At 41.9% G+C, this 12,059-nt stretch overlaps 1 protein-coding gene across 7 annotated transcripts in view; it reads right to left on the bottom strand.

Annotated features, from left to right (window-relative positions):
• Positions 1-1,133: 1,133 nt before the first annotated feature.
• raver1 (ribonucleoprotein, PTB-binding 1) overlaps positions 1,134-12,059 on the bottom strand; it is a 21,354-nt gene continuing 10,428 nt past the window's right edge. For 2 of the 7 annotated variants that reach the window (XM_074657397.1, XM_074657396.1), the window contains 11 exons: positions 11,276-11,467; positions 10,617-10,737; positions 10,435-10,535; positions 9,814-9,892; positions 8,854-9,056; positions 8,662-8,743; positions 7,996-8,138; positions 7,728-7,799; positions 6,795-6,929; positions 6,548-6,613; positions 4,460-6,134 (listed from right to left, as the gene is read on the bottom strand). In XM_074657397.1, coding sequence (XP_074513498.1) covers positions 5,988-6,134; positions 6,548-6,613; positions 6,795-6,929; positions 7,728-7,799; positions 7,996-8,138; positions 8,662-8,743; positions 8,854-9,056; positions 9,814-9,892; positions 10,435-10,535; positions 10,617-10,737; positions 11,276-11,467 — 1,341 coding nt within the window. In that variant the 3' untranslated portion in view covers positions 4,460-5,987. Of the gene's footprint in view, positions 1,289-2,961; positions 3,035-3,181; positions 3,336-4,459; positions 6,135-6,547; positions 6,614-6,794; positions 6,930-7,727; positions 7,800-7,995; positions 8,163-8,661; positions 8,744-8,853; positions 9,057-9,813; positions 9,893-10,228; positions 10,301-10,434; positions 10,536-10,616; positions 10,738-11,275; positions 11,468-12,059 lie in introns of those variants that run through there. The other 5 variants (XM_074657399.1, XM_074657398.1, XM_074657400.1 and 2 more) reach the window with 5 other exon arrangements.

Here is a 12,059-nt window from a genome sequence, read left to right as displayed (position 1 = left end):
CTATTTTACATAAATACATAAATAAATATACACATAAATAAATGCTTAGAATTATTTGTTTATATTTTATTATTTGTCTTTACATTTTCACATTTATTTATTTTTTCTTTTATTTATTCCTCTTTATATTTCTTTTACAGATTTATTCTTTTTTTATGGCACTCCTGTGTCTCCATACTTCAAGCCATATACAAAGAGTTCCACGAAAAATAAACTTCTTAGAGAGAAAAATAGAGAAAGCCCTGGTCAGCGATAAAGAATATAATACACTGTATATTATAAAATATCTCGTATTTCTGTAGTGATCGTGTAAAAAACAAGTGGCAGCAAAGGAAATAAGAGGAATGGGAGCTGCGCTTCTAGATAAAAGTGTTTAATGTTAAGGAGGACGATATGGGACAGGAGATATGATTCAACAGAGGAGAGGAGGACAAGAGATGCTTCTTGAAGAGATTAGTTTTTTTGGCTGTGTGGTGGAAAGATTTCAAGACTCTTTATCACCTCGATAGTGCTTTGCTTTAAATGAAACTCTCCTGCAAAACCAGGTTCATCTCACTGCTACAGTCAGTTTCTCCAAGACAAGCCCAAAACTGAGCCTGACTGTGTGCTTGTTTTTCTCTTCATTTCAGAAACCAGGTGTTGTTTCTGTGCATCAGAACAATAACGCCGTGCTGGGAAACATTGCTTATCTTATTTTGTAGTGCCTCAGTACACAGTGATATACAATTACACAGAGGATTGACTGGAACAGATGAAAATGAAGAGTGTAACAATACCCAAGCTTATTTCAGGGGGATCAGGGTTGTAATTTAAATCCCTACTATAATATAATCTTGTTTGGGTGTAAAAGCAGGAGCAGCGAGCCTCTTCAGACTTGTAGCTTTCTCCTGGTCCATCAAGATGTTGTATTTTATAGACTGTTCATCACAGGGGGGAGTGGGCTGTTTTCTATGACTAATCCTGCTATAAACAGCTCCGGTGACATACCCTATTTGGTTACTCTTTGTTGCTCGTATACTGAAATAAAGCCGTAATAAACCATGTGAATTTAGTGTGTGTTTTACATGACAGTGAATATTTAAATACACCCATTCCTATTCAACACACACGGACAATAAAGTGAGAGGGAGCAGTTACACACAAAGGCACGAGAAATATAACTTTTCCCTTCATTTGTGTGTTTTGTAATTGGTGATGAAACGCTGCCGCAGTGATCTTCCTCCTTCCTCTCTGCATTTGGGAGAATCTGCAGGTTTTAGCAGCGTTCGCCAGCTACTGTGCAGGGTGACTGTGTGGGTGGAAATATGAAAGGCAGAAATCTAAATGTGTCTGACACACAGCGTCCACCGAGCCTCGGTGGATCCCTCTGAGAACTCTGGGTAGACTGGCTGCAGGTATGAGAACATAATTCAAGGGTGCCTGAAGCATCACAGACAGATATTACAGAAATAACCCCAGCGGCTGGGAGAAAGCCATTAATATAATGCCAGCAGGTCTGAAAAACAACCTCATCATTTCTTCACAGTGTTCTCATTTCCATTGTCCCTTTACAGATTGATGATAAGAAACAGGAGAATTTAGACGTATTTCTTGAAATGTCACAAACAATATCTGTGTTTAAAAAAGGAGTTTTACGAGTTGAGGCCATCAGGGGGAAAGCTCCATCAGCTCCAGGCTCGGCGGGTCCACAAGAACAACAGTTAATTAAAACCTTTCACCGTGATGGCTGCTGAGAGGAAGAGGAGCTCTCCTCACCGCCTCTTGCCCCGCGGGACCTCAGTCTGAAGGGTGAGGGACGGTAACGCAAAGGGCACAGACGACTTCAAGCTTAAATTGACCTGCAATTACCTCAAGGGTCTGCTCAATAGGAAATACTGGACCTTGAACAATATAACTGGAATTTCAGCTCATTCTTTAGTTTGATTTTTTAATTAAATCTGTATGTCATCATTCTCTATAAACATCTTATCAGAAGGGAAATGTATTTCCATTTACTTCTCAGTTCGACACATTCCTCGGGTTGTTTTTATTTCTTGAGCAGCCGGTTATCAGCCTTCATAGCTGATAACTGACTGAGATTGTTGTTGTTAAATTACTCATTCAGAGAGCACAAATCATCCTCTCAGTAATAACTTGTTTAACATTCATACAGGTTTATTCACAGCAATTCGGCTCTGATACTAGAGTCAACCTGATAACATGTTGTAACTGAAGTACACAGGAAAAGTCAAAGGCTATTAGGTTATTAATAGGGCTGCTTTAAAGCTACTGGTAGCTACAGGTATACTGGCATCATATGAAACTAGAAAAACCTAAGGAATCCATTGGTACCAACAATGTCATATGAGCTTGAGCTCCAAACTTACGCTAACTTTTGGCGAGGAAAAACTGTTATGACCATTTTCAAAGGGGTCCCTTGACCTCTGACCTCAAGATATGTGAATGAAAATGGGTTCTATGGGTACCCACGAGTCTCCCCTTTACAAACATGTCTACTTTATGATAATCACATGCAGTTTGGGGCAAGTCATAGTCAAGTCAGCACACTGACACACTGACAGCTGCTGTTGCATATTGGGTTTGAGTTTGCCATGTTATGATTTGAACATATTTTTTATGCTAAATGCAGTACCTGTGAGGGTTTCTGGACAATATTTGTTATTGTTTTTTTGTTGTTAACTGATTTCCAATAATAAATATATACATACTTTTGCATAAAGCAAGCATACTAGCCCACTCCTTTGTTGATAAGAATATTAAATACTTGACAAATCTGCCTTTAAGGTAGATTTTGAACAGATAACTGTGCAATTAATCACGATTACATAATCGATTCACAACCCTAGTTATTAATTAATAGTCATGTGCATCATGAAACACTAATACAGCTGTTGGCGAAGCTATAAGCCTCCAGCTTAATCCAAATTGGGCAACAAAAGAAGAGACCTTGCCGTTTACAAGCAGTTTTGATGCATCCTCCCTTTGGTTTACTTCATGCTTTCTTTCTGCCGCCACCTGTTCCTTTAAGACCCGTCTGCAAGTGTGCAGAAACATTAGTTTTATGGTCGGTTGCCAGTCCAATAAAGCAAAACATCAGCTGGCTGTGCATGCAGTCATTGCTGATTGAGAAGAGGCACATCAGCTCTGGTTCATTACTTTTATAATCAGGCTAAAATGTGATATGATCACTATGGTGTCCCTCTTCATGTCGCTCAAAAGCACATTAAAACAGTTGGTATAACATTTGTAGTGCATTACAATTTAGGGTTGTAGCAGTCAAAATGTTTTTGTCACTTTCATGCGAGCAGGAAAGGTTTGACTCAAAGTATTCCATACTGAAAGATGATAAAAAGATTATTATTGAAAATCAATTAACACAAACCAATGACAATTGTTGGTTTTTAGTTAGATGCCTGAAATAAGGTCTGTGGTTAACACAAGTTTAAGAGATTTTAACTAAGGCTGTCAATCGATTAAGATATTTACTTGCACTTAATCGCATGATTGTCCATAGTTAATTGCTATTATTCGCACAATAATCCCACATTTATCTGTTCAAAATGTACCTTAAAAGGGAGATTTGTCAAGTATTCAATACTCTTAACATCGGAGTGGGCAAATATGCTCGCTTTATGCAAATGGAAATCAGTTAACATAAAACAATGACACATATTATCCAGAAACCCTCAGATATTACATTTAGCATAAAAAATATGCTCAAATCATAACATGGCAAACTGCCCAACAGGCAACAACAGCTGTCAGTGTGTCAGTGTGCTGACTTGACTATGACTGCATTTGATAATCATAAAGTGGGCATGTCTGTAAAGGGGAGATTCGTGGGTACCCATTTTCATTCACATATCTGGAGGTCAGAGGTCAACGGATCACTTCGAAAATGGCCATGCCAGTTTTTCCTCGCCAAAAGTTAGCGCAAATTTGAAGCGTTATTTAGCCTCCTTCCCGATAAGCTAGTATGACATGGTTGATACCAACTGATTCCTTAGGTTTTCTAGTTTCATATGATAACAGGAGCTGCTCAGGTAGACATTACTCCTCTATATCTTTACATAGCAAATAGTTGGTTATATTAATGCTCTGAATATAGCACCTTTAAGTCTTTGATAAGTTTTTACATTCAACAGAAAAATAATCAGAGGCATCTCTTTTTGCCTTCTGGGTTTCAAGGCAGAAATTTAAATCAAAGTATGCAAATCTGTTAATGGTCACTCAGCTTGGCTCTAAAATTAATTTGGGAACCAGTCCCAAATTAAGCAGATGTGCTTTAGGCACAAATGATGAACTCTTGTAAAGTGTTGAACCTAACACAAGGGGCATTCCCCAAGAAACAGGTTAACCGTTTTGGGTAAAACACAGAAAGATGAACCCAAAAATGTCAAACACAGATATCAGAAATCTAAAGCTGGAAGTTTTTTAAAATGACGATTTGACAACCACATGAGTTTAAATAACATTTACTTGCTCACATCACACACACATACAGAGACAACCATGGCGGTACAGATGAGAAGATGGCAGTTGAAAATGAATAAATCCATCATACAGTACGGCTGCATCTCTTGGTCCATACACAACATGAGCGGTCTGCTGCGGCACCACATCAGCTGTCCAAGCATACAGGCAAAACAACAAAAACACTGAGCAGCAAATAATTCATTCAAAACACCAACCAGACCAGAGGCAGGTATGATTAAAGAAAACAAAGTGTTGGACTATGATCAAGCTTAACTATTTACACAGCAAATAAACACAGAAATGGTAAATGTAGGTGGAAGCCAACACAGGGCAGGATGATGTCACAGAAAACACTGTTAAGGCTCAAGTGTAGCTGCATTTCCTAGCAGAAGTCAGAGGTAATGGGTTTTCACAATCAAACTGTCAACCAGATAAAAAGAAAAAAAAAAGAAGAAAAACAAGGACAATCATGTCACCGACCAATCACCTGCCAGACTCGCCCCACCCACCTACCCAACTCAGCCATCCAGGTGTGGTGTTGGGGCTTTAACACATTCAAAATTTAAACTTAGCAAAACAGAACTCACATAAAACACACAGAAAATACTCAACTCCTGGACATGTGAGTGAGAGGAGACTTGAAAATGGCGTCTTATCGACGAGGTGAGAACAGATTAGGATCGTGACCTCCAAGTGCATCACTCAACCAACCGGTGTAGAGAACAGACAAGTTGGAGGGTGTGGATCAAAAGACAAACCACGTGGAAAAGTTAAGAAAATATGCCCGAACGGTAAAAAAGCTTCACCGTCGTAATACACAGGCAGGTACACGCAGCTGTCATTGGTGGATGGAAAGCTGCATGTTAACCAATGAGGAGGCCTGAATCCAGAAATAAGAGCAAAATATAGAACCCAGTGGAAGGAGGGGAAACAAAAACACCAAAACAGCGAACTTTTTACATTGAATCAGGAAGGCTATTTAAAAAAGTATAGCCTTTGAAGTAAAGCTTGTTTTTAATACTATGCAAGTCCCTTTGCTTGAATTTGTGGACAGCATCACTTCAGTGGGATGTCAAACATAATATAAAGCAGCTACCATTGAAAACTGGCCAAACTATCTGCTGATACACCACTCAACACAGGAATAATAATTTTTTAAAAAATGCTTCATTTTTGCAAAATAACCATTTTTTCTCACTGTACAAGTTTTTCAACAGGAAATTAAAATCAAATTAAAAAAAAAAAAAAAAAAGTAAAAACTTAATTTACCAACACACTAAAATCATATATACACACACACACACAACAGAAAAAAAATACAAGCACCAAGAATTCCCAAGAAGTGACTAACTGTCCAGATAGCAACAGGCTGCGCTCCCCGATGGTGCCCTCCAGGGGTCACTACCAGGAGCACACAAATCCATACAGTTCATTGGAAGAGACCAGAGGAGATGCCATTGTGTCCTGGCTGTTGAATAGCTACTCCTACAGCGAGAAGCGTCCAGCTGCAGTTAGAAAATACGCTTTCGCTTCAGGTAGGAGTCTGCGTAATGGCCACCGAGGCCCTGGGAGTGCTGGCCCACGTAGCCGCCCTCGGGGCTCGGCTCCGGAGACGGGATCAGCCGGGAGGACACACGCTTGTGGCTACCAATGGGAGTCTACGAGAATTGGTAAAAATTTTTTTTTTAAAATAAATCAATAAAGAGAAGCTTGGTCTAAAATGAAAAAAATAGGGCTGTCAAAGTTAACACAATAATACCGTGTTAATGCAGATTCATTTTAAGGTCATTGTTTTGTGTTGTTATTTGGTTTCCATTAATAACTATATACATACCTTTGCATAAAGCAAGCATATTTGCCCACTCCCATGTTGATAAGAGTATTAAATACTTGACAAATCTCCCTTTAAGGTACATTTTGAACTAATAAAAAACATGCAATTAATTGCGATTAACTATGGACAATCATGAGATTAAATATTTGAGTCAACTGACAGCCCTAGTAAAAAAGTTATACAAAAAGTTAAGACTCAAAAATCTAAATGGCAAAGACAAAAAAGTGTCTAGATTACCTTGGCAGCATTTCCCAGGCCTTGGGGGTAGCTGGTGGTGTGGCTCACAGGAGGCATTCCCACAGCCTGAGGACAAACAAACAACCGTCAGTGACCTCAAATTCTTCTACTGCACTCACAGCACAACATTAATTATTGAACACGGGTTTATTCTTAGAGCCTAATCTACTGTAACCTCATAGTTTGAAACCAAACCAAAGGTTATTTAAAAAAAAAGAAAAAAGAAAGTCCAAATCTTTAGGCTTACCCTGTTGAGATGGGGGGTAGGGAGGTTCTCGTCACTGGAGGCCTCCGGCCCTGAGCTGAAGTATGAGGACATGGGTTCACTGGGAGGGAAACTGTAGTGAGGAAAACACTCACTGTAGTCGGGGTGATGAGAGAGCTGCGGAGACAAACTGGGTTACTATCGGGCAGGAAGTCTCAAACTTATTACTTAAAGATCCACATTGGATTTTTATTCTAGATCTACTGCTCTAATGACGATGATGATGACGTTGCGGTAATTTAGCGGCAAGCCTCACTGACTAAACAAAGATAAATGGATTTACAGCACCGTCAATCCCGCACAGTATCATTACTGCTAGAGCCAGTTTGGCTGACCTTTCAAGCGGATGTTGTGTAAAATAGTCCGTGGGACAGACCACGATATTTGAGAGACTGATATTTACAGAAGAAAAGATATCTGCCGGCTGCGATTGGTTGTTTCTCGTCACACGACATGCAGTGCGCACTGCAGCGTCTCGATGGTGCAGCCGTCGTACCCTGAAAAATAGGCCCTTGGGAATACTTGCATGTGGTGACGGCGTCGCTCCGGTGAATGAGAGACCGAGCGGATTGAAATGTTGCTTTTCTAGATGTTTACATCATGTTTATGCTTGTTGAACATTTGTATTGATAAAGTCTTGGCTATTTACTCGAAGGCACTTACAGTAACAAGCATTTGTCGTCAACTCTTGAAATGACTTGGCTCTGTGTGTAGTTGGAGGAGCTCAGCGCCGACACAGAGAGCAGAGGCGATGCTGCACCGTGATAATAAATTACATTAAAACATAAAGTACCGATAAGGTCAGAGCTCATCAATACTACGGTCTTTAATAATTTAGCACCGCGAGGTATGGGGTGGGTCTAATCTAATAAAAAATAGGCTCACACAGTCTTGAGACAGCTGACTAAACACTACCTGCTGGCCGAATCCTGCCAAGGCTCCAGCATCCAGGTTCTCCTGCTGTTCATACAAGTGGGCCAGAGGATCCTGAGGAGAAAACACCAGATGGGCATCAAACCAGATCACATCATATAGACTACTGAATGAGCAGCTATCAGCAGCCACCCAGGCACTACACTGTAAATTCATCAGGTCACCGTGACATCTAGTAAAGCCACCCTATTTATGTAACAAACAATGTGGAGTCTTTCCATGGACAAAGCAGTGGAAACCTGCTGGTTACCTGGTGTAGAGGAGGATATTCTGGGCTGTAGGAGTCCTGGTAGCGCAGGTTGTAATTTGGCTGGATGCTCTGGTGGATGTGCTGGTTGGACACATTGCTTAGAGTAGGCCTCTTCCTATAGGGGTGAGGTCTGCAGCTTCCTCCTGGAGTAGAGGGGGGCAGACAGACTGTATATAACAAGTTGAAACTGAAAACGCACTGTGAAAGGGTTCAAGTTCAAAGATGAAAACACGGACAACTCCCAGACCAGACAACGTTGTGGTAGCGACATGTCAATCTCAAGTTAGCCACGCCCTAAAGCATCACCTGCTTTATGTCTATTTGACTCTAAATGGGACCATAATGTACTAAATGAACATCATGCTGTATTGAAGAAGACTTGAAACTAGTGATTGAGACCATAAACTCATGTTTACAATGTTTACTGAGGTAATAAAAGTGAGAAGTAGGCTCATTTTCTCATAGACTTCTATACAATCAGACTTCTTTTTGCAACCAGAGGAGTCGCCCCCTGCTGGCTATCAGAGAGAATGCAAGTTTAAGGCACTTCAGCATTGGCTTCAATTTTCAGACACGGAGGTTGGCCACTGGCTGGAATATATTTACTTGAGTTGATGCAGCAAACAAAAACAGACTGCCAAGTAGGAAAAATCAAACGCATCTCACCTGAGGGAAAAACACTGTTGACAGAGAGGAAGGCACTCTGGGGATGGTTCATATCTTTGGGGGGATCTCCTAGGATGGATATCTGACAGGAGGGAAAAGGTGATTCATTTTTTTACTATTTACACTTGGGTAGAAAGATGGACTAGAATACAAAAAGGCAGAAAACATTATGGAAATTACGTGGGACCTCACCCCTTGTGCTGTGAGGCCATCTGCCCCCAGCATGCCGCCCATCAGGGGCATGGAGAGGCCCTGCAGGGTGGGAGAGGAAGTCTGGGGGAAGTTGCACGCTGCTGTGGGAGACTCCTGCTCCCTTGCCAGAGCTCTACCATGTGGCATTTGCTTTAGGGGGGCCAGGGGATCCGTCTGAAGACCAAGACCTGGGACTACACCACCTAGGGGAATTAGATAGAGGCATGATTGTAAACTTTAGATCCATTTGAATACCTCACTTTCATGTTTTTCACACAAAATCTGAGTCAGAGTTGCATCAAATATGTTTTTTCTAATCACGTAAATGGCATTCTACAACGCAACATTAGGCTTGCTGCGGTAGGCGGTGTTACACATTACTTGCCACAATTTTTTTATAGAAATAAAACCCATTTTTTATTGTTGTGTAATAGCGCCGTGCTATCAATACATAGTCGGACAACTGATGCTACAAACTGAATGTGGCTGCTCCGTACGGAGTCTCATCTCACAGTAGCAGGAGTCAGATTTCACACAGGGGGCGAGAGAGAGTTGACAGACAAGACGATGGCGGAGGATTTGTTGTGAAAGCAAAAAGCAAAATGGCCTATTTGGTAATATTTTTGATTTAAACCCAATGTTATAGAGAGGCGAAGTCCCTCCCCTTCCACCGGACCACCATGGAATTTCAGAAAAAATATGAACGATAGTCAACTGAGAGAGACAAATATTTTTTTGAACCCGTCTGAATTGCAATCGGTAACACCAGTGTTGTTGCAAATTGTAAAATGTCCCCACAGTGAATTCCCTACACAACATTAAGACTTATCATGACCAACGTGAAGAGGAGAAACCATGATCAACAGGCAAAGAGGCCACAGATGTTTAGCATCATAGGCAAAGCAAAAACATGCAGTTTGTGGCTCAAGGAGCGACGGCTGGAGTCGGCGGATGCCAAACCTTGGGGCAGGTCTCCGAGCAGATGGACTCCCTGCTGGACGGGCAGAGCGGCCAGAGGATTCTCCCCGATGAGTCCTGCCTGCAGGCCAGAGGACAGAGCAGAGTTCAGAGTCAGGAGAGGGTCACATGGCGTCACTCGAGCGGTGAAAAACTGCTGCACTGCACGAGCACCAAGGCTTACTCACCACTTATGAAATTATGTCCTTGCAGAGAGGGTATTTACACTTTATGTGCACAATGAAGTACACCTACCACATCACTCAGCACCACTCAAAAGTACACCCCACACAAAAACAAGTCTCCTAGCGAGAGCTTACCCACCCAGGCGTTGAGTTTTTTTTTTATCACCAATCACATAAAAGACCAGGAACCATCTAGCTTCACCACCATTAACACAAACACCATTATCACTCACACAAGGCACTAGAGGGGTTTCTTTATTGTGCAGCACCTGAGCCCACAGAAGATGATTCCCCAGAAAGGCGTGCTAATGGTGAAGAGGGAAACAGCAGAGAGTAGAGGGGGGAAAAAAAGGGTGAATGAGTAGGAGAGGATGATTTAAAAACAGGCGGAGCCGCAAAGGAAGCACACGTAAGAGAAAAGGCAGAGAGGTAACAGCACCTGCTGGGCCTTGGCCTGGTTCTGGAGGAGCAGCTGGAGCAGGGCGGCGGAGAGGGCGTGGTTGGCCAGCAGGGGCATCGTGGGGGCGGCCCCGAGGAGGCCTGCACACAAAGAGGACATCAGGACCCGCAGTACCAGAACAAACCCTCAATTGAAGGCATTGATTAAGAGCTAGTCCTCACCTTGTTTGGGTCCCTGTGACAGTGGGTTGAGCAGCATCTTGAGGGTGGCGGGGTTGTTGAGGCCTGTAAGTATCTGCATGGCTGTGGGGTCAGGGAGGAGACCTTTACCCCGATTCACAGCCTTGAAGGGAGACGCCACAAGTCAGGCAATTAGCACAAGAGCAATGGCAAACTGAATAGTAGCTTTGCACATGTGAATACTTAATAATCACAAGTTTCATCATGATATGATGTTACATAGATGCTTTGGACAACGATACCATATTTGCTGATGTCACAAAGTCTGCCACGATACGATTTAGATCCAATCGTCAGTTTCATTTATATCAACTCACAAAAAGCAACTAAATCATGATTTGACAATTTTATTACTGGGCTCTTCCAGACTTTTAAATTAAATTAAAATGAAAAAATCTTTTTAATAAAAATAAACCTCCTGTTGTTCACTATAAAGTGAAACAATTCTCATGTTTAAGAGCAAATTTTTTTTTTTTTTTTTAAATCAGTTAAGAATTTCAAAATAAAGGCGTATGGTGAAGATGACAATATGTATCGGTGTTTGCACTTTTCATCAATGATATTGGATCATTGAATCGATATATCCATCCATGTATCGTTACACCCCCAGTGAATGCAGTATATCAGTCTGACGTCATTACCATGGTTTGGGCAGCAATCAGAGCAGCCAACATGCTTCTTCCAGGAGGGCCGGGGGCACAGAAGGACACCCTGATGTGTGTCCCGCCCAGCAGCCTGCCGTCAGCGAGCCGCTGTGCCTCCTCGGACATCTCAGCCGAAGCAAACTCCAACACCGCAAACCGCCGGAAACTTCCATCTTGTCCCTGAGCCAACTGTGGAGATGAAAAACATTCAACATTTATTCTAATCTCACAATTACACTATTAGCCTAAGTTCTGCTAATAATAAATACAGTAACACAAGTTATGGGCTGACTGGTAGGCTTAGGGTTTTCCCCACTTACAGCACATATGAACACAACATCTATGTAAAATAGAGCTGCAAAGATTAATCGATTAGTTGACAACTATTTTTTACTTTACTCCGTTGATACTTTGCCTCACAGACCGCCTGCTTTCCGGCTGGATACCTGTGCTGTGTGATATCATGACGGAATAAAAAACGAATGAAGCCGCTCTAGTCCAGTGGATTGATAATGCTTGGTCACGTAATGCCCCCAAAGTGAAACTTTGCAGATCTTCAACCGGCTCTGCGGCACACATGCCGACCGACACCCGTCTCCCTCCACGAGAGAACGAGGGGTGCCGTTCTGCATGCACGCTCGCCCGCAGAGCCGGAAAGAAACGGCAATACCTCACCCTCGGTGAGGGAAAAGGCAGAAGAATTGCCAGCGAGCCAGTAAATAGCAAAGTGTCTGTTTCATTACTTTGTAATTACTCATGTAATAAATATACAAATGTCAAT

This window comes from Sebastes fasciatus, chromosome 13, assembly GCF_043250625.1.
Source record: "Sebastes fasciatus isolate fSebFas1 chromosome 13, fSebFas1.pri, whole genome shotgun sequence".
Taxonomy (NCBI): domain Eukaryota; kingdom Metazoa; phylum Chordata; class Actinopteri; order Perciformes; family Sebastidae; genus Sebastes; species Sebastes fasciatus.
Note: the sequence above shows the minus strand (reverse complement) of the source record. Positions and strands in the feature narration are given on the sequence as shown.